Below are 22,899 nucleotides of genomic sequence, written 5' to 3'. Positions count from 1 at the left end.
GATTGTTGATGAAAAATTACTGCCTGACCATGGGTGCCTGGTGGTAAATACAGCCCTTACTACAGTATAAAAGGTATGGGGACTTCTAGTTTTGCTGTAGACACGGGTGGGGTTATAAGCCAGTGCCAGAGCATTCTGGCTGCGGTTTACCTCTCCCCACCCTTTAGGGAACACATGAACCTTCATCTATGTGTATCGGGAGAACGGGAGAGATGGCTGACATTTGGCCAACAGTTAATGAAGGTGTACAGTATATTGCACTTAAAACGTTTGTTCCTTTGGTGAAATTTGACAAGAAATTATCTTTTTAGCTGAACGATGGCAGACTTTTATTGTCCAAAAAAATCTTTCAGAACTGATTTTTTTTTTTCAGACTATTCCCAGAAAGATTATTTATCTTTTGCCTGACGTCATTGATCATGTATGGACATCAACCTACTGGCCAACATCAGTGTGATCACTGGGATGAACCTGTGGTTAAAGCTGCCATCCTTGTCATTACTGTACATGGGCAGGAAGTGGCTGTCCGCAACATTGATCTGGTGACAGATTCCCTTCAAAGCATTATAGTTATAGTAATGGTAGAGCTGTGGCTTGTGGTTTGGCTGACTGCCATGCTACTTTGGCTCTGATCACATCTACTTCCATTTTTAGGCACAGTGAATAACAATGGCACCAATCAGAGTTTTTTAATGGACTCCATTAATCTGACAGCAATAATGTTCAGATGTTGTGCACTTGTCACGGTGGCAAGGTGTGGTGTTAGAACTCACCACCGGACTTGGCAACACAAAGGGCCAAGTTGTGTTGCCAAGTTTATTGATATAAAAGCCTGAAATCCCCGATCAGTAAGGCACGTTCTTTTTGAGTTGTTTAGAACTCACCACCGGACACACGGGCACTGCACTTGAAAAATGAGTAGCCCAAGTGTAAGGTGTAGGTGCAGGTACAGCGACACAAAAATAGGAAAGAGTCCAGCACTTAATCTGAGACAAAAGAGGAAAACCTCATTGCAATACAAAGATAACAGTAGTAAACTCAGCAGGTGCAGGTGACAGAGGTGAAGAGAAGGTAGAGGTAACTTCGTGCAGGTGTAGGGACCATCTTGAAGGCCTTGTCCAATTAGTACTGTACTCTGTCGGGATTTTGGTAGTGTAAAAGAGTGTAGAAGAATACTTATACTCACTTTTAGATACTATCTGACAGCCTTCTGCCTACACAATATTGGAGACTACATTGTCAGGTAGTACGAGCCCAGGACTTTATCAGACTTCCTGAGACCTCCCAGTAGAGCCGTGCGTTCTTCAGTAGGATACTTCAGCTGACTTGCTCTTTGTTTTACTAGGGATCTATACTTGGAGAAGCATCCCTGGCATGGGCAAGGTGTACCCCAGAGGACGGGTACCCCTCCTGAGGGTTTAGCACTGCATACTGGAGTAAGTTGCAGGCATAAAAGAACCTGTTTAAGTCTTTAGTCCCTGACAGGAGCCCTGGCCTGGGCAAGGCCTGCATTCGCTGCAGCAGGAACTCTCTTTCTCTCTTAGCTCTGTCTCTTCCCACCATCTACCAGCTAACTGAAGAAGGCCTCCGACCAGAAACTAACCACTCTTTTATAGGAGAAACTGGGACTAACTCCCATTGGTGGGGAAAGGAGAGGGAAGAAGTGTAATAAGTAAAAAGCAGTGTAATGTACCTGTGATTGGATAGAACAATAAGGCATAAACAGTACAGTTAACCCATTCTCTTTAGCTTTGCCCATCTAGACTAATACATAACCATAGAACAGAGTGAGACACCTAGTGGGGAAATACACAAACAACACCTTCATCCCCTTTGTGCGGTACCTGAGTGAATCGGTTCGCCTGGTATGGGATCCGGTTCGGATTTTCCCAAAAAATCAGAGTCCGATCAGATTTGGATTTTTGGAAATCCGCTCCGATTTTTTTTTCTTGCTTTCTAAAATGGCAGCCGCCATTCTAGAAACCAGGAAGTGTTCCGGGCGGAAAAAACGCTTTCCAATGATGCCCGGAACACATCCAATCAGCAGGGATCTTGAACTAGCCCATCCCCTGTGTGACGTCGGTATTTACACAATTTCTATACTTGGACCCTTCTGATTGAAAGTGTGTATATCACATCAGTCTTATCCTGAGAGTCTAAAATACCTGGTTCAGGTGTATAGCATTGTATCTTAAAAAAAGCGCTATATACCAAATTGTTGCTCCTGCCTGGCCTCCATGTTGGCTACTGCTGCTCCTGCCTGGCCTCCATGTTGGCTACTGCTGCTCCTGCCTGGCCTCCATGTTGGCTACTGCTGCTCCTGCCTGGCCTCCATGTTGGCTACTGCTGCTCCTGCCTGGCCTCCATGTTCGCTACTGCTGCTCCTGCCTGGCCTCCATGTTGGCTACTGCTGCTCCTGCCTGGCTTCCATGTTGGCTACTGCTGCCCCTGCCTGGCCTCCATGTTGGCTACTGCTGATCCTGCCTGCCCTCCATGTTGGCTACTGCTGCTCCTGCCGGGCCTCCATGTTGGCTAGTGCTGCTCCTTCCTGGCCTCCATGTTGACTACTGCTGCTCCTGTACTGGCCTCAAATGACTATTGCTGGACCTCCACTGGCCTCCAATGACTACTGCTGCTCCTTCACTGCATTTGTGACCTTTTTCCTGCATAGACCCTGTAATAGTGAATTTCCTGCATAGATCCTGTAATGGTGAATATTGAAGTCTAAAAAAAAATTGACTGAGATATCGTAAATATAATGATGTTACTGACATGTAGAGCTCTAAATTGAACCAAATACACTACCCCTGTATCATATAGATGCTTTAAACTATGAAATCCGTAAGTCCTGTCGGACCGAACTTCTGAAAAGTTTGCTCATCTGTAGTGGACACTACAGCTATAACTAGGGCTTATTGTTGGAGTAGGGCTTACATGTATATTTCTAGCCTACTGCAAAAAGCCTGCAAAATGAAGCTAGGTCTTATTTTTGGGGTAAGAAAACATTGTACATTTTGCCATAAAGCAATATAACATTATCACATGTAGTAAAACTATGATTTTTAGGCCCAAACAACGTATGGCCTACCATAAGACAATACAGCATGTGGTCAGTCGCTGCAGTGACATGCCTTTTCGCTTTACTATGGTTAGTTTATGTATTGGACAGCAGTTTTCTCTACTGTTATAGATACATAATAATTCTTGGAGCAATTATAATTATTGGACTCGCTGAACCAGACAGACAACCTGAACATTTATAGCCAGGGAGTGAGCAGGTTTTCGGGATGCCGTCACAGGTCATAGGGTGGAGCATTGTAGAAGGTTACTAATGTTATACAGTAAGTATTTACCAGTCATCCTACATACAGGAACCAGTATCACATATTATATCAGCAGTCACACATAGAAAAGTATCCACACATGGGTCCTGCCGACATCAATCAGCCATCTGTGGTGGAAAACTCGTCTTCAAGGCTTGAAGGATAAAGCAAAGGTAAGTAGCTTGACGATTCATCATGTAACTTTTCTCCACTGACATCCATTTAATGAATCCAAATTGGATTACTCAGCTCTTTACTAGAAAACAAGACAAATCTCTTCCATATCATATTGTATATGGTATGCAATGCCAGACAGGCCCACCAGAGAATCCTCCACTGTCAAAATAACAGCTGTTTTTGTTGGACATTAAGTAATGGCTGTTATTTAATAGTAACAGCTGCTATTATACTACTAATGGTCGTTTTTATAAAATAATGTCCATTAAGTGCCATTAAATGTCATCCATCCAATAAAAACGCCCATTATTTCAATGGTGTGTGCCAAAAAGTGAATGTATCGCCTGGAATTTTTTTTTTTTTTTTACTGATTAGACTCAGATACTGAGAATTTTTATTTTAATCTGTTTCTATTTTCAGATTGCATTAAATTTATTATTTTTAGTATATTATTATTATTATTATTATTATTATTATTATTATTATTATTGGGCAGTTATGTTGCTTGAACTGCTTTACCAGCATTTAGTGATATGCTTTACAGTACGCACCATTGACATAGACATAATAAACACTCCAGTGAGCACAGGTAAGTACCTTGACGATTCTTCATGTAACTTTTCTCCACTGACATCCATTTAATGAATCCAAGTTGGATTACTCAGCTCTTCACTAGAAAACAAGACAAATCTCTTCCATATCGTATTGTATATGGTATGCAGTGTCAGACTGGCCCACCAGAGGATCCTCCGGTGAGCCCCCAGCTTTGGAACCACTGACTGACATGTTGTTCCTCACTGGTTATTCATTGGTTGGCCCCCAGGATCATTTACTCTGGTGGGCCCCAGATACCCCAGTCCGACAATGTGTGTATGTACTACTCAGAATTGAATGGGGCTTGAGTGCCTATTGGTAAACATGCTCTACATCTGTGAAGTTGAGGATTATGTATCTAGATAGTGGACCAAGATAAGCCTAGAGCCAGCCCCCAATACTTTTCCTATAGTGCTTTATATAACAAAGGGCCCTGTTCTACATCAGTTAGTGCTAAGGTGGTTCTATACAAAAAAAAAGTATAAGCAAAGAAAACAATTCTCAATTGTCCTATGGGCAAATGTTTTAATTCAGAGGGGTTATCCCTCGAATAGGCCATCAATATGAGATTGATAGGCTTCTGACTCCTGGCACTCAGCTGTTTGAAGTGGCTTACATAAGAGCAGCAGCTTCTTTGGTGTCTACCTTTGATTATCCTTAACCGCTACAGTTCCTTACAATGCCTGCAATACCCTACTACTTGCAAGCACAAATAAATATAAAAGAGGCTGCGGTGCTCACAAGAGCCCCATGGCATGTCGACATAGCTGATTAGGCAGTCGGACCCATATCTACTTATTAAGATAGGCCATCAATTTTTACATAATCCATAACTCCTTCGGTCGGTTGGGATTGCGGTCCTGGGACTTCTGAACATTAGTTATAGTCGGTTGAAGAATGTGGAGGCGAGCTCCACATTTTTCATTGGGATTGGGCTTTCACCCACTTTATCTGGCTATAGGAAGGATATCTTAATGCTGAGACCTCAACCAATCGTAAAATTTAACATTTTGGTGTGGGAAGTCAAATGTATATTTGACAGTAATGCTTTCATCTAATTTATGAGGATACAGGAATTGCCAAGATACCTGAGCCCATTCTCTTATTCCCGTTTAGTATGGCCAGTTCTCTTTAGCTTGTCCTCCTCTGCAATAAGCTCAAACTGTGATCCCTTAAAAAATTATCAGACCCTCCAAACATGAAGAGGATGATTTATAGAGGTGGCTCATTAAGAGCTTGGAAGACTTGATCTATCTGGCTAAGAGATAGATCAATTTGGAAAAAAACTAAAAAATCTGGCTTCCTTGGGTGGCCCTTCCACCCGCCTCATGCATCATTGTCTACCGTAAGCACATCTCCCTGTGTAAATAATAGAAGCAAATGGATGCTCGATTGTTTGAGTTCAATCACTTGGGTGGTGTAAAGGACTCTTACAAGTCAATTGGCACTTGTTTGGAGTCAGTTGTCTGTCTGTGTAAAAGGGCCCATTCCATCAACCAAGTGGTTCTGATGCTGGCATAAGTGTCAGTAATGTTGTGATATCCCAGATTTCATTACCTAGTGAGCCACATGCAGGAAGCATGGAAGCCACATGAGATCCATGTGTATTCCGTACAGCCTTCTTCTAATCATATCCTTCCTTCTGTGACCCACATTCCAGTCGTGACCTCAAATAACATTGTTAACGGGTTTCTTTCTCTGTTTTTCATAGAAGACCAATTTTTTTTTTACGTATTCCTAATGAGTCTACCCAGTTCTTCTATTTCTAATATAAAATTGGGCAACTGTTTAAAAATGAGAGGGTCAACGCAATAGTGTAGACAGAGAAAAAAATGTCCAGTGATGGAAAGCTGTAAATTGTGGCAATTAATGGTCCTGCCCCTTCTGATATAGACAATTTAAAGAAGAAAAAAAAAGACAAAAACACAAGCAACATAAAACTCAAAAATCAAATACATCAGCATAATCACGTATAGGTTAGAAAATAGCCGACATACTGTATAAATGTGTCATCCCTATGCTATGCAATTGCCAACCTATAATTATGTGTAACCGGTTCAACCAGTTACAGCGGGAAGGATGTATTTAGATTGTGAACTGTAAGGGGATGTGAGTGGAAATAGTGTATCTGTTATTAGTCAGTCACATGGCATTATGATATACTGTTATCATTTATATGTAAATCCACGTGGTATACAGGTGGAGACAGGGAGAGCATATCAAAGACTGGAGTTTATTAAGCCGATTAAGACACCTTAGATGTATTATGGTTATGACAACGAAAGTAATAAAGTGATTACTATGATGGATGCCATGTCATTAGGTTATAGAATGCCAATTATAGAAAAAACACTTATACAGGAGTGATCATACCCATCAGGTGACATGGTGGCCAAGGCCTCGTGTACATACATGAGGCTCCCGACTTGCGGCTTCATACTTTTGCTCTCGGTGAGACACCAAATGGAGCTGCATATTGGTCCATATTACAGGGTTATTCTCTGTAATACATCAACCAGTGCATGTTACAAACAATAGAGTTGAAAGTTCACACACTGTCAAAATAACAGCTGTTTTTGTTGGACAGACAACATTTAACATCAAGTAATGGCTGTTATTTAATAGTAACAGCCGTTATTATACTACTAATGGTCATTTTTATAAAATAATGTCCATTAAGTGCCATTAAATGTCATCCATCCAATAAAAACGCTTATTATTTCAATGGTGTGTGAACATAGCCAAAAAGTGAATGTATCGACTGGAATTTTTTTTTTTTTTACTGATTAGACTCAGATACTGAGAATTGTTTTATTTTAATCTGTTTCTATTTTCAGATTGCATTTAAATTATTATTTTTAGTATATTATTATTATTATTATTATTGGGCAATTATGTTGCTTGAACTGTTTTACCAGCATTTAGTGACATGCTTTACAGTAAGCCCCATGGACATAGACATAATAAACACTCCAGACCCTATTCTTTGTAAGCATGAGCTGCGACCTTTGTGACCTGGGCAGAGGTAATTCTACAGGGAAGAGAAGGCTGAGCTTCTCTTGTCTAAGGTATCCTCTGGGGTCAATTCATTGTAATATTGTACAGATCATTGTACAGTAGCCTGCTAAGTCTCAGCTATGTTCACACACAGTGAAGTAATGCCAAAATACGGCCGTAATTTTAATAAACAATGTAAGAAAAGGTAAAGGCTATGTTCACACACTCTCTTATTTGCCTGTTTATCGTATAAGAGGGCCATCATTTTGAGGTCAACTAACGTCCATTATTTTACAATAACAGCCATCAATATAAAATAATGGCTGACCCAAAAGAAAGCCATAAAATGGCCAAAAAAAGACGGTGTAGGAACATAGCCAAAATAAGGAAATTGTTGCAACAGCAGGTGGTAAAAAATAGTCATGTTTATTATTTGGACAGCCGTTATCAATTGTGCCTGTTATCCTATATGGTGTGCGCACTGCTGGCAAATTTCCCATTGATTCCAATGGACTGCATTAGTACGTGACCTAAACATTGCGCCCGTATTTGTTTTTATTTTACTGTGTGTAAACACATTTCCTTTAAAAAATGCATCAGGGCAGTAGATGGACTTGTACACAGTAGTTGAAGATATGGAGAGTTAGGACAGCATACATGGCGGGCACTAATATATGTAAAAATAATTGTTTTCAGTAGTAATACTATGTTCCTTTCTTTATAGTTATGAATTTTACTGTCAATCGAGGATTATGCCGCACCTAAGGATTCTGGGACAAAATGGCAACAAAAGGTAATGAGCGTAGGATTACAATATGTAGATGTCACTGATAGGAATAAATAGAATTGATATCGCAGAAGTCGAAATTTAAATGATCTTCTCCTATTTCCTACAGTGACAAATCCTTTGTCGGTGACAAATAATTAATTACATAATCTGTTATGACATTATTAAAGGGCTTTTCCATTCTTGTGTAGGCAAAGCTTAACCCCTCCAGGACCACTGCGTATATCGGACTTTTTGATCCCTTTTTATTACAATTTTTCTGGATTTGATGTGACAAAAAATCTGCAATTTTGCAATTTGGCTTTTTTTTGAGCTTATGTCGTTTAATGCGCGAGATCAGGCGATTACACACACGGCGATATCAAATATGTTTATTTATTAATGACTAATTTACTAATTACCCGTAACCACCCCAGATTGCCACACACCGCCCATAACCCCCTCAATTGTCCATCACCACCCCAGATAGCCAGTATACACCTCCAGCTTGCCCATAAACACCTCCAGATTACCTGTTATCTCCATTTTTTTTTATTTTTTTTTAGCAACTGCACTATTCTAATAACCGATACTAGCTGCGGTTTTGCTCTAGCAAAGTAACACTTCTTCCCTTCTGAGTCCCGCTGTGTGCCCATACAGTGATTTATGCCCACATATAGGGTACCATTGTAAGTTTGTAAAGTGCTAATTTTTTATGATATTTTGATGTTTTTCACAAAGAACACACAAGATAGTGACCAAATTTTGCCACTAACATAAAGTACCATAAGTTATGGAAAAACTATCTCAGAATCATTAGCATACGTTAAAGCATCACTGAGCTATAAGCGCATAAAGTGAGACAGGTCAGATTTTGAAAAATGAGCCTGGTCTTGAAGGAGTTAAAGAGGTTTTTCCAGGGGGCTGGGGGTTGTGTTGACTTCAATGTCATGCCCCCCGGATTCTCTGTTAATGAATAGAGCTGCGGGTACGGCATGTGACCCACGCAGCAAAGAGCTGAGTAAGCCAGAAAATGCAGTAGTTTTCCCCTCATTTTCATCTACAAGGTCACTATTTCAGTATGAATTCATTTCATGATCCCGCTCCCAGGATGTATTTTAAACTCTAGTGGCCAGGACCATTTTTCCATATTAGGCTGGGTTTACACTACATTTTTTTTTATCAGTTTTTACAAAAAACGGATGGAAAAACAGGTGCATTTGTGTGCATCTATTTTGATCCATTTTTCCATTAACTTCCATTATAAAAAAAAAGGATAAAAACGTACACAAAAATGTGGTCGGCTACGTCGACTAATGGAGAACAATGGCAAAACGGATCAAAATGGATGCAGACAAATGCATACTTTTTTCCATCGTTTTTTCATCGTTTTTTTGTGAAAACTGAATAAAAAACGTAGTGTGAACCCAGCCTTACACATTACAATTATAGAATTCATTATTATCGAATGGGAATTCTGAATTATGTAAAAATATGTGTTTGCTTTATCTTCATAGGAAAAGTGACAGAAGATGACATCTATTGTGCCTGCCTGTCAAAATCATTATGTCAGGTGGCTACCCCAGTTACTGTGGGATTATATGCCCCATTCGGGGGGAGGGTGTACATGCTACTGGATCGTATAACAAGTAAGCTATTATATTGTACTATATTATATATTAAAGCGGCTTTATCATTCTTTGCAAAAGTTCAAGCACAAACCTGGAATCTGGTCTTGTATCTTCACTGTTATGTACTTTTGTTAATTAAAGTAGTCATATACCTGTGATCTCCTGTTCTCTCAATGGTGTCCCACCACGGGTGTTTCTAGTCTTTAAACCCCTGTACTCCAAAGTAAAAGTGGTAATGAAGTAGTAGTTAAGTTCTGCCACTAGATGTCGCTAGTGTTTATTGCCCTAAGTATTGCACAGCTGTATGCAACTAAAGGGTTCTTTCTCTTTTCTACCTATCTCTATCCTTCTCTTTTTTTGCACTCTCTTCTCACCCACTCACAGCACACCTTACAAATGCTGTAGAAGGAAGTCACACTGGGAGAGGAAGTGTAGCCACACCATTCAACAGGCCAGATTTACTAAGAGGTGCACGCGGGGGGGACCTGTGTTTGTCATAGGGTTTGCACAGAAGTCCTTGCCATACCACCTCATGACCCCTCACCTGCTCATCAGGCGGGCAGGGCTTGCGGCTAGAATACTCCACGGAAAATAGTAAAATTATCTCCTTCACCATGGTGTACGCCAGGGAAGCAGATTGATAAATATGCCCCAATGAATGAATGAATAAATAAATGAGTAAAGGCTATGTTCCCCAGCACAGAAAGAGCCAAAGTAAGTCCAGTCCATGTCCTCTTATTCACATCTTTTGTACACACTTGCATCCACCTACCCAATTTGACTGACAGACACTAGATAAAGAGAACATAGGCTGGACTTACCTGGGGTGCTATTGGGCTGGGGATACTACAGGGGAGATTTCTCAAACTGGTGTAAAGTAGAATTGGCTCAGTTGCCCCTAGCAACCAATCAGATTCCACCTTTCATTTTCCAAACAATCTGTGAGGAATGAAAAATAGAATCTTATTGGTTGCCAGGGGCAACTGAGCCAGTTCTACTTTACACCAGTTTGGTAGATCTCCCCCTATATGTTTGTTAGATTGTTATTATTGGCTGAGATGGTGGAATGTATAGCATATGTTATATGAAATTTATTTTTTTTGTATCACAATTGACTTCTGCTTTGGTCTCATCTATCTTTTATAGAATGCATGCGGGAGGAAGCATCACGTATAACAGAAAAGGAAGAGAAAGAGTTAGAGAAGAAAACAGTTAAGCCTACCGGATGGGGTTTCCTTCATCTACTTTGGCGCCTATTCTTCTTCTGCCCAATAGTAACACAGCGTCATTTAGATCGCAAATGTATTCAGTTCATATTTGTACACTTCAGCGCCTGGCAGTATGCAGGCAGCGACCGACTGTGGGCTGGCCTGGTCACCACTCTCTGTGAGGAAATACGGCATCACTTCGGAGTTCTTGCCCTCTGCTTATTTAACGTCTTGGGTTCCAAACCTAAAAGGAATCTAGAATGTGACGTCAAAGAGTGGACTGTCAGAAAGACTTTTTGCATTTTACTGGCAGTTACTATTGTGTTACTCATCATTGGGTTGATCCTACTAGTCGTACCAATCTACTCTAACAGCGATGGAGGGGAAGAGAAAGTCTCAACAGTTTTTGGAAGTTTGGCAACAGCAGTGGCTGGATCTGGAATTGCAATGACATTGTTCAAGCTGTGCAAAAGCGTCCTTATAAGCCAAAAGCATAAGATCGAGCGGCTAGTCAACAGCCAGAAATTCAGCTCCCAAATGGGTTTCATGAATGAGGTTAAAAAAGAAGTTGAACTGATAACTGATATGGTTCAATTCATGGAAATTTTCCAAAAACAGCAAATCCGAGTGGTTTTGCAGATCACCAGTCTGGAGCTTTGTGCGCCTGACAAAGTGGTTGGAGTACTGGATGCTATGAACACCTTGTTGTCTGACCGCAGATCTCCATTCATTTCTATACTGGTGGTCGACCCCAGCATTATTGTCACCTGTTTGGAGAACGCAAGTTCTCTCAAAGGTATGGCGGACAACGGCTACATGTTCCTCAATCGTACTGTAACTTTGCCTTTCTCCGTACCATCACTTGGCAAGAAAACAAAGCTGCAGCTTCTAAAAAAGGCTGTACAAAGGACTGAGGATCTCATCGACTGGCCCTGCAGGAATGATGCCAATCGGGGCACCAAAACGGGCATTGCAGTACCCTTGAAGCTTCTTAAAGAGGAGCTGATAGAAGATGAAGAACCAGAGGAGAACATGCTACCTTATCAACCAGCTTACTGCATCCAGGAAACGTTTTATGCCCTATGCAGTGAGCGTGAAGTTCTCCATGAATACATTCCTGACAGCATCTGTCAAATGAAACGAATTGTGAATGCTATCCCAGTTATGGTCCACCTGATGATGCTGAGCAAAATACCATGGGGGACAATGTCTTCGAAATCTATAGCAGCTTGGGTTCTTCTCTGCAATCAATGGCCTTGTAGACTAAGCTGGATCCTTCAATGTTTGGAGGATGAAGAACAACAGGGATATAGTGAAGGATTCGACAACTGTCTCCTCTGGGATATGTTTAAGAAAAACAGCAAAGAATTGTTTTCCTTGAAAGCTTGCCTCAAGAACCTTTTGGACTTGGACGGAGATCCAGAGATTTTCCAGAAGTTCCTCTCTCAAGACTTTCCTTTCACAGTTGAGGAATCCAGAAGACTGATGAAGTGTACAATTAATCTGGATTATTCTATAAAATACAAGATGGGCCTTCATCGTGGCATTAACAACCTTCAAAATGACTGGAAAACCACCATCGTAGAGAATAAAACTGAGACAATAGAAACCTTATGTATAGATAACACAATAGTGAAGGAAGTGGTTGAAGTGCAGGTTACTCAGTGTAACAATGACTCTGGGGAGGATACACAGGCGGAAAGGACTCAGTGTGAGAAAGAAGTATTTTGCTGCAGAGCTGAGATTCATCAGGAGAAGGGAGATGGTGTACCGGGAATTATGCAGGGAATACAGAGTAAACTTGATCGTGAGGAGCAATCCGTAGGAGATATGTCTGTAGAGCAGAACATGTTACAAGAAAACTTAGAGAATAATGACCTAAGTGAGATGGACAGCTTTATTACAAAGGATTCACCGGAAGAAGAAGGAACGCCATGGACATACAATCAACTTTACCAGATGCAAATAAAAGAATATAGAGAACGGGAAACTGTACTATAATGGGTATCTTCGTCACTGTCTCGTTGGAGAAGTCCCTTCTACTATTTTGTGTACAGAGTAATTGAGACTTTTATAATTTAAATGAAACTTCCTTTTGGCTCCAGCTTTTATGGTTTAAATTTTCTAAACTTTAAAGCCATTGTCTAGTTTAAGAAACTAATTTTTTTATAAGATTATCAAGACTCAGGAGAGAAGAGCTCCTTATAAGTATCCTCCATGAAATAGTCATAGCGGAGAGCAGGGACATGATTTATCAAGATCGGCATACTCATCCGCTGGTCTTAAATTAGGCTCCGCCTCCTTTCCCCCAGCCAAATTCACTACCCTGCGGCCAACGCTGTGCCCGGTGTACAAAATCTTAATCTGCTTCCAGCAGGTGTAGATTTGGATTATGATTTACACCTCCTCATCGCCTTTATACGCCCCCCCCCCCCCCCCCCCCGCTCATCCGATATGGCAGGCGTACGCCAGGGAGAAGGGGCGAAACTGCACCTTCTCCCTGGCGTACGATCTGCCCTAACTTTGATAAATGTCCCTCACAGAGTTTCTAGCTCTATGTAGAAGACTGAGTTAGGCTGGGTTCACATTGCAGTCCATTTAAAGGGAACCTGTCACCCCCCGTGCCGGGGTGAAGGCCGCCCGACCCCCCGCTAGAGCCCCGGATACTTACCCCAAATGGCTAAGTCCCGCTCCTGGAGCCGGTTCCGAGATATCCTTGTTGGAAGCCCGGCGCTCGCTGCTGAGATGGGTCCGACGCCCGTAGAGAATGACGCCTCCATTCATTCTCTATTGGCGTTGGACTCATCTCAGTAGTGCGAGCGCCGTGCTTCCGACAAGGACATCTCTGTCCCGGCGGCCTTTATCCCAGCACGGGGGGTGACAGGTTCCCTTTAACATATCAGTTTAGTGAAAAAAACGGATGCATTTGTGTACATCCATTTGGATCCATTTTTTCATTGTCTTCCATTATTAAAAAAAAAAAAAAAAAGGATCAAAACGGATCCGTTTTTCTTTTTCACATACCCATAAATGTGGGTGACCATGTTTTTGTGTACGTTAAAAGTAACTATTTAAAAACGTATCCATTAAACGAACAACAGTGTGGACCCGACCTTACAGGGGCAGCTTTACGGCCTTATTATGTCGGATAAGCCCCAATATTTTATTAGTTGGGTCGGCATAGTGTGTAGGCCAAAGTGGTCCTAGAAGTGCAATTTCCCTACACGGTTTCCCCAGATAAAGTGTGGCTGTGCCTTTTACTGCAGCTTTGACCCAACCAGGTGAATAAGTCTAAGCTGTAGTACCAGGCACAGCCATCTATACAGACAAGTTGCTGTGTTAGCAGAACAGCCACTAATAACATATGGGGACAAAGTTTTCAGGATAAGCTGTGATTTGTATGTACATAAGGAGTAGCTTTATTTTTGGCCATTATATAACTTGTGGTATTTTTCACCAGATTTCTAATCTGCAGGTTCAGTGTCTTACTTCCAGTTGTTCCAGAGCTACTGTATGATGTCTCCCATACACTGTACACACACATAAAGGGGGATCCTGCTCATCTATACCTGTATAGTACACCTTCGGATGTAGCAGTATGAAGGACATTATAAATCTGAAGGGAGTTCTCAGTATTATGTTTTGTTGTTTACAGATAGTTTAATCTGTTATGATTTAATAGTATATTATAAACTAAAAACTTTTAATAGTTTTTTCATATTGCCTAGATCGTCTGTAACAAGAGGGACATCCTCAGCAGGAGACGTTTCCGCCATAATAAAAAAAAAATCAGCTATTGTCAGTGTTTGTCCTTTGACCGGTTGCTCTGAAGTCAATATTTTCTGGTTGGACATTCACAGAACTAGGTTCACAAGTAGAGAATAAACTATTGTTCTTTAGTTCAGTTTCACACAGTTGTAATACAGCTGGATTATTCCCAATAAAATACAGTTGCATTTTTGTGTCCATGTTAAGGTCGGATTCACACAATGCATGACACCGGCCGTTCTGTGACATTGCCGTGTCAAAGAACGTCCTGTGTCAGTGAAGTTCATCCTGGCCAGTACATCAGTACTGGCCGGATGAACTTTATTTCTTTTTAATTGAGATGTGGGCACATTCCGGTGTGCCCGCATTCCAATTAACCATAGCCGACAATGTAGAGTGTGGGGGGAGCCGCACTTTACATTGTCTGCTCTGTCAATCTTGTCCAGCTGCTATTCAATGAATAGCGGCCGCACAAAACTGACATGTCAGTTTTCGGTGCAGCTGCAAGGAATCCCAGCCGGAGTGTATACAGAGTGTACACACTCCGGACGGGATTCCATAGAAGTAAATGCAATGTCACTACAAGTCATCAGAGTTCTGTACTACATAGGCAAGGGCCCCAAGACCCTTAACCGACTCAACTCAGCTACATTTCCTATAAGAGGAAAATTTCTATTTTTAATGTTCTGTACATTATTATAAAGGCAGCTATATTGACTGGAGTTCTTATGTGCTCAGTTATCTCCTTCCCATTAGCGATACTGAGCCTCCCCTGGTCTCAGCTCTAATACATGTTAGCATTAGAATAGAGATGTGAGTAGTCTGTGTGAGTAGTGCTGCAGCCATTGCATGGTGTAGCAGAGTGAGCAGTGACTGACAGGTGAGGCTCAGTATTGCTAACGCTCATGCAAAAGCACTAAGGATATAGACCAGGGCTTGATCAGCCCTGCAGTTCCTGACACTGCCATTGGTGGCAGCAAATTACATTTTCTTTAAAGGGGTACTCCAGCTAATTCTTTTTTCTTTTTTTTTTTTATAACTGTAATTTTTATTAAAGATTTTGACATTTTTCCATGAAACACAAAAGCACACACATGGTAAGGCTTTTACCTCAGCCCAGAGAGGTAATGCAGACATAGAGCAATTGCAACAATAGGCTGTAACAGTTGGAATATATGTAGTTTCTGCAACCATCGTAAAAATACCAGGGCCGAAACACGGCTGGAGGATTACAAAACAGTATTAGCCAAAAACGGGCGGATCCAACAAGGTAATCCGCTCGAAAATAAGGTACACTGATAACACATAGCAACAAATCACAAGACAGGAGATACATAGGAAGGAGGGGAAAAGGGGTGAAGTAGACTGTTAGGGTATTCCATCGGCGGTCGTAAGAGAGGTGAGGTAAGAGTCCCACATGGTCCATACTGAGTCAAACATTTCCATCTTATTGTTTAGAGAGGCAGTCAGTTTTTCTAGGGAGCGCAGTTCCTGCATTCTAGCAATAAAACAGTTCATAGAGGGGGGCGAGACCTGTTTCCATCCCCTCGCAATCAGCGATTTAGCAGCAGTCAAAATGGTTAGTAATAATTTGGATTGTTTCTTCCGTAAAGTTTTGGGGAAGAGATTGAGCAAACATATAGCAGGGTCTCTGGGGATCTCTGTGTGGAAGATTGTAGTGGCCATACCACAGACATCCCTCCAGAACTGCTCAATAAGAGGACATTCCCAGAAAATATGGAAAAGTGAACCAATTGCACCAAGGCATCTCCAGCACGTCGGGGAGATAGAAGCATTCAGCCTATTGAGCAGTTCTGGCGTGTGGTACCAGAACATCATCAGTTTATATTGCGATTCTTTATAGGTGGTACATATAGAGGATTTTGCTGCCCTTTCCCAAATCACATTCCAGCATTCTGGTGGAAGCTGCCTGCCCAACCACGTCTCCCAACGGGACATATACGCATGACCAACCTGGGAATCACCCACAGGGGAATTGAGGATACTATAAATATCTGAAATTAATCCAGCAGTGGAGGTATTACACCTCACCAGTTGTTCAAACGCTGAGGGTTTGGTCACCGTGAGGGTTCCCAGGCGGGACATCATAAAATGTCGTATCTGCAAATACATAAACCCCTCTGAAGACGGTAGCTCCGCCCTGTCCACGAGCCTGTCAAATGGAAGGAGAGTGCGAGTGAGTGGGTCTACGATGTCAGCGAATTGGAAAAGTTTTTTCGAACCCCACAGTTTAACAGGATGGGACTGTAAACTCGGCTGAAAGTTAGGGAAAAGAAGAAAGGAGTGTAGAGGAGAGGCTTTAGAGATGAGCCCAAATTTAGAATAGCAGGAAGACCAGATATGCAGGGTAAAGCGGATAGGCCCCAGTAGGTTGAGATGTGCGGAGGGGGGGGGGGGGAGGAGTGCCACAAAAATGAGTTGGGGTGAAATGGGGCCAGCCAGATCTTCTCAATTTCCACCCATCTCTTGTAGGCCAAGTACTTTGACCAGGCAAGAATCTGTCGCAGGTGGGTCGCCCAGTAATAATGGAGTATGTTCGGAACTGCCAGCCCGCCTTGCGTCTTACTACTCATCATTACCGACTTAGGTATGCGGTGCCGTTTTGATGACCAGATAAATTTAAAAATATCCCTCTGAAGGGCCTTGAGTTCTGAGAGAGGTACTCTTACAGGAAGAGTTTCAAAGTAGTAAAGCAATTTGGGCAATATGGTCATTTTCACCGAGGCGACCCTACCCAGGAGAGATATAAAGTGGGAGGTCCATTTAGAGAGGAGAGTTCTGATGTCCCTAAATAGAGCGGGGAAGTTAGCTGAGTACAGGGTAGTGTACGAGGGTGTCAGTTGAATGCCTAAATATTTAAGGGAAGATGTAGTCCATTTAAATTTAAATACAGAGCGCAGATGTGTGACCTGGTGGGCAGGCAGATTTAAGGGCATGGCTTCTGATTTAGTGGTGTTAACTTTATAGCCTGATAGGACTCCAAATCTAGTGAGGAGGTCGCGTAAGACAGGGAGGGTCGTGACGGGGTCAGACAGGGTGAGGAGGACACCATCGGCAAAAAGCATAATTTTGAATTCCTTGCCTCTAACCGACACCCCACGTATATCGGGGCAATTGCGAACCGCCGCCGCCAGGGGCTCGATGCATAGAACAAATAATAAGGGCGACAGCGGGCAGCCCTGTCGGGTGCCATTCAGAATTGGAAAGGTTCTAGACAACATATGGGGGAATTTAATAGCTGCAGTAGGGGTCGAATATAATGCCTCAATTGCAGTCAGAAAGGGTCCCCTAAGACCAAAGCGTTTTAGGGTCTCAAACATAAACGGCCAGCCAAGGCGATCAAAGGCCTTTTCTGCATCCAGACTAAGAAGCACTGCCCTCTCTGACTGCTGGTTGACTGCATCGATAATGTCAATGGCCCGTCTGGTATTGTCCCCACCCTGTCTGCCGGACACAAACCCAACCTGATCTGCATTCACGAGGGAGGGTAGCCAATAACCTAGTCTAGTGGCCAATATTTTGGTGAAGATTTTAAAGTCTGAGTTCAAGAGGGAGATCGGCCTGTAGTTGGCACAATCTGTGTGGTCCTTACCTGGCTTAGGGATGAGGGTGACAAATGAGTGGGACAAGGAGGAAGGTATAGCTTCCCCTTGAAGAAAAGAGTTAAAAAGTGATAACAGTCTGGGGGACAGGTCTGCAGAGAAGGTTTTATAATAGAGATAGGTAAAACCATCCGGTCCCGGTGCCCGGCCCGACGGAAGAGATTTAAGTGTTTCTGACAGCTCTTCCATGCTAATAGGTGCGTTTAACTCATCTATAGCATTGTTTGGCAAAGAGGGGAGCTGACATTCTGACAGAAATTCATTAATCCGGCAGGAACGGGCCTCAGGGTCGGAGGGAAGGGTAGACGGTAGCGAGTATAGCTTAGAGTAGAATTGGAGGAATAGGGAAGAGATATCCGCAGGATGATATCGCAGAGCGCCCGAGGAATCCCTGAGGACCTGGGGGGACTGGGAGGCTGTTTGGTCATTTAGTTTGCGAGCTAGGAGAGTATGGGCTTTATTGCCTTTTTCATAAAAGCGCTGCTTGGAATAGAGGAGCAGCTTCTCTACTTTCATTAATGATAGCTCTTTCAGACGTGATCTCGCAGCCACCAGTCGCCGCAGCCTCACCAGAGATGGGCGGTCAGCTAGGGAGCGCTCCAAAGTCTGAATTTCCCGCTTAGCTGCCAGAAAGGCCATCTGGGAGTCTCGTTTATGACGAGAGCTCAGAGCGATACAATGCCCTCTGACTACTGCCTTATGGGCCTCCCACAGGATGGCTTCAGAGTTTACAGAGCCCCCATTGTCCAGGAAGTAAGAGGTAATACTGGCCTTGATCGAATCACGGGACAACGGGTACTTCAGCAGGGTTTCATTTAGGCGCCAATGACAATGGCGTGTTGGTGTCATTAAGCTTTTTAGACAGATCACCACTGGCCCGTGATCCGACCAGGAGATAGGGTCTATATGTGCCTTTTGTAGGAGCCTGACAGTGGGAATATTACCAAAGAAATAATCAATTCTAGAATGTAGGCGATGTGGATGGGAGTAAAACGTATATTCCCTCTCCGTAGGATGGTCTAGCCTCCAGAGGTCGTATAGGTTATGTTTTCGGATAAGTTTGCGGAATTCAGTGGAAAGTCTGGTCTGGTCTGCAGGGACAGCTCGGTTATCTACAGAGTGTCTGTCTAGCAGATCTGAGAAAGTTAAATTAAAGTCTCCCCCTATAACTCTGGGAGCCGGGGGGTATTTTGCCAACTTATTGAACACCCTACGGAGGAAGGGAATCTGGGTCCTATTTGGGGCATAGATATTACAAAAAATTAGAGGTTTACCATGCAGCGTGCCTTCCACTATGACATACCGCCCGCCCGGGTCTGAGAATGAAGAAGAAACCTGGAAGGGGAAGGAGCGAGAGAAAAGGATAGCTACCCCTGCAGTTTTAGTGCCCCTGGAGGCAGTGATAGCTATGGGATAGGAGTGGTGGGAAAAAGAGAAGGTCGCGGTGTTATCAAAATGCGTTTCCTGTAGGAAAGCCACGTCTGCTTTTAGATTGCGTAATTCCCTTAAGGTCAAACGGCGTTTGACATTGGAGTTAAGGCCCTTTACATTTAGAGTCACTATTCTAGCCATTGGGAGGGAGTAGTGAACACGGACCAGCGAAATAACAACTCACCCAGTTCAGACAGCTCGCAGACAGGGACGGGCTCCCCTCACCATTATGTGGATGTAGGTTAACAGCCGAAGGACCCCTGGAGATAGGGAGAGAAGGGGAAAGGAAGGGAGGGGAGAGAAAACGCAGACAGACAAGACAAAGACACCATAGACGGACATTTGTAGGAGCCCATGGCTCACCATCCTGACACATCATATCAGGACAAAGGGGTAAATAGATTAACCATAAGAGTATAACATATAGAAATAAACAACCCAAAGGTTGAAACATTATGCCCCTATCGGGGGGGAGGTAGGAAGCACCAAGTGGGTCAACAGCAGACCAAGCAAAGAACATACAAAGAACTGAGCAACACAGCTATGGTAATATCAATTATCGTAAAAGTAGGCCATGTTACAATAGCCCATAAGGGGGTAGGCTGTTGTGAGGTAGGGAGGACACGAGGCTCACAGCCACGTCTCTACTCATGAGGGAGATCTATGTCCTGCACAGGAGTGGGAGTCGGTTCAGTGGATCCTGAGCGCTTTCTCTTCTGTCGCTGGGTTTGCCACACTGGTGGCGGTGATGGAGGAGGGGGAGCGATAGTCCATTCCGATATTTTGGGAATCGGGATGTCCAGGGTGTCACAGAACTTGGGGAGGTCTGACAGGGTTCGCAGGACAGCGGAACGCCCATTCCTGCGAGCAGAGAGTGCAAAAGGAAAGTTCCATCTGTATGAGGCGTCGCAGTCCCGCAGAATTGCAAGCAAAGGGCGCAGAAAGCGGCGTTTCTGCAGAGTTATCCAGGATAAATCAGGAAAGAGTTGAAGGGATGCACCGTAGAAATCCAGGTCCCGGAGAGAGCGAGCTTTAGTCATGATGGCCTCTTTAACCGTATAGTCATGTAGGCAACAGATAACATCTCGGGGCGCACCCGATGTCGGTTTGGGCCTGAGAGCCCTGTGTGCCCTGTCAAACTTAATCTTGTTGGTGGGTGGTTCACCCAGAATGGAATTAAAGAGTCCTTCTAGTGTACTGACAAGGTCATCATCATGCGTCGCTTCGGGGAGGCCTCTTATTCGTATGTTATTGCGCCGCCCTCTATTATCCAGGTCTTCAATGTGGCGTTGCATATCATCCAGAGTATGGGCCTGGGTGCAAACAGTGGATCTCAATTTGTCAATATAGACTCTGGTAGAATCATGGTCGTTTTCCAATGAGTCAACCCTCTGAGAAATATGGTGTAGGTCCTTTCTCACCTCTGCAAGCTCTACCCTGAAAGTCTCTTTCACTTCATTAATCAGGGACTTAAAGTCCTGTTTGGTGGGGAGCTGAGACAGCAGGTCCTGGACCCCTTGCTGGGACATAGTGCCTATGATAGAAGTTTCAGAGTCCGAGTCTGCTGTGCGCCAATCTGATCTAGGCGAGGTATCAGAGCGGGACGGGGCACCATTATTCTTAGTGGACTGAGTCTGGCCCCCCTTCTTATTCTTCTCCCCCCGCTGTGTTTTCTGTACGGCGGCCATCATATATTGTGATATGCGCTGCTGCCCCTTTAAGGTGATGGGGTCAGCGCGCTGTCGGGCCTGTTGTATGGGGGATGGAGAGGCTTGATGACAGCTATCCCCTTCTATAGTTCCCAGGCCTGTGTCCAGAGCTCCCAGCTCGTTGTCAGAGCTAGTAGGGGAGAGATGAAGGGGCCCAGCTACAGGCCGCACTCCGCCGGCCGGAAAACAAGATGGCCGCGCGCCACGTGGGAGCTCACCCTCCGTCTCGGCTGTCGGGCCAGGCGGATCCCCTCTCCTCACCTCCGATGGACTCCGCGGCGGGCTAGGAGGGATCCGGTCCCTGGCTCCAGCCAGGTCTGACCGCGGGCTGCAGGGGAGCTGAAGGAGCGTCCGCCTCGTGTCAGGCCGCCGGGACTCTGATGCGGCCGCGCCGCGAGTGAGGTATGGGGCGGACGGGTGCAGGCGGGTAGCAGGTCTGGCGTGGGTGAAGGGTGGTCTCGGGGTCCCCCGGTACCTCTGCTCCATGTATAGGAACCGGTCAGCTGCCTCAGAACGGGTGTATGGCCTCTTATGTAGCTGTGTATGCCCGGAGCTCCTCACTCAGGCTGCCATCTCCATCGGCGGTTCGCCACGCCCCCCCTAATTCTTTTTTCTATCAAATTAACTGGTTTAGAAAGTTATATTGATTTGTAAATGACTATTTAACAATCCCCAGTCTTCCAGTACTTATCAGCTGCTGTATGTCCTGCAGGAAGTGGTGTTTTCTTTCCAGTCTGACACAGTGGTGTCTGCTGCCACCTCTGTCCGAGACAGGAACTGTCCAGAGCAGCAGCAAAACCTCATAAAAAAACCTCTCCTTCTGTGGACAGTTTATGTGTGGGACAGAGATGTCCACAGAGAGCACTGTGCCAGACTGGAAAGAATACCCCACTTCCTGCAGGACATACAGCAGCTGATAAGTATGGGAAAGCTTGAGACTTTACAATAGAAGTAAATTACTATAGGTAAAAAAATCTATATAACTTTCTGAAACCGGTTGATTTCAAAGAAAAAGATTTTCGCCCTAGTACCCTTTAATAAGGTGATATTATAAAGTTTATTAACTTTATTAAAGAAATGTAAAAAAAAAAAAACGGGAAAAAAAAGTTATTCAACCAAATACCCCATGTAAAAGGATTAGCTCATGGCATCACCATCTCCTGGGTTAAATGGCGCTTTTGGTACACTTATACAATTCACTCCAGCCAAGTAGGGTCATTGACTCCAGCCAAGTATATATGCAATGACGTGCATACATGTATCACACAATACAGACGAGGAATGCTAGGCCACAGCGTACAGTCAGCTCAGCAAGTCAAGATGTCCCAGCAAGCTTTCCCTTTTGGCCTCGGAGAACTCAAATATATTGTAAGGCTGGGTTCACACTACGTATATTTCAGTCAGTATTGTGGTCCTCATATTGCAACCAAAACCAGGAGTGGATTAAAAACACAGAAAGGATCTGTTCACACAATGGTGAAATTGAGTGGATGGCTGCCATTTAATGGCAAATATTTGCTGTTATTTTAGAACAACGGCTGTTGTATTAAAATAATGGCCGTTATTTACTGTTATATGGCAGCCATCCACTCAATTTCCCCATTGTGTGAACAGATCCTTTCTGTGTTTTTAATCCACTCCTGGTTTTGGTTGCAATATGAGGACCACAATA

The 22,899-nt window shown here is 43.6% G+C and overlaps 1 protein-coding gene across 1 annotated transcript; it reads left to right on the top strand.

Moving 5' to 3' along the window:
* Positions 1 to 3,374: 3,374 nt before the first annotated feature.
* NKPD1 (NTPase KAP family P-loop domain containing 1) lies at positions 3,375 to 13,095 on the top strand. Its single transcript, XM_069986860.1, has 4 exons — positions 3,375 to 3,496; positions 7,816 to 7,884; positions 9,375 to 9,506; positions 10,635 to 13,095. Exons 2-4 carry the CDS (start codon positions 7,872 to 7,874, stop codon positions 12,695 to 12,697), a joined length of 2,208 nt encoding a protein of 735 aa, XP_069842961.1. The 5' UTR covers positions 3,375 to 3,496; positions 7,816 to 7,871; the 3' UTR covers positions 12,698 to 13,095.
* The last annotated feature ends 9,804 nt before the right edge of the window (positions 13,096 to 22,899 follow it).

Source organism: Dendropsophus ebraccatus, chromosome 10 (assembly GCF_027789765.1).
Source record: "Dendropsophus ebraccatus isolate aDenEbr1 chromosome 10, aDenEbr1.pat, whole genome shotgun sequence".
Classification (NCBI taxonomy): Eukaryota; Metazoa; Chordata; class Amphibia; order Anura; family Hylidae; genus Dendropsophus; species Dendropsophus ebraccatus.
The sequence above is the reverse complement of the archived record's forward strand: the minus strand, read 5'-3'. Positions and strand labels throughout refer to the sequence as shown.

Coding starts and splice junctions, on each gene's coding strand:
- NKPD1 (XM_069986860.1), top strand. Junction 9,507..10,634: donor GCTACTGGATCGTATAACAA/GTAAGCTATTAT, acceptor TATCTTTTATAG/AATGCATGCGGGAGGAAGCA.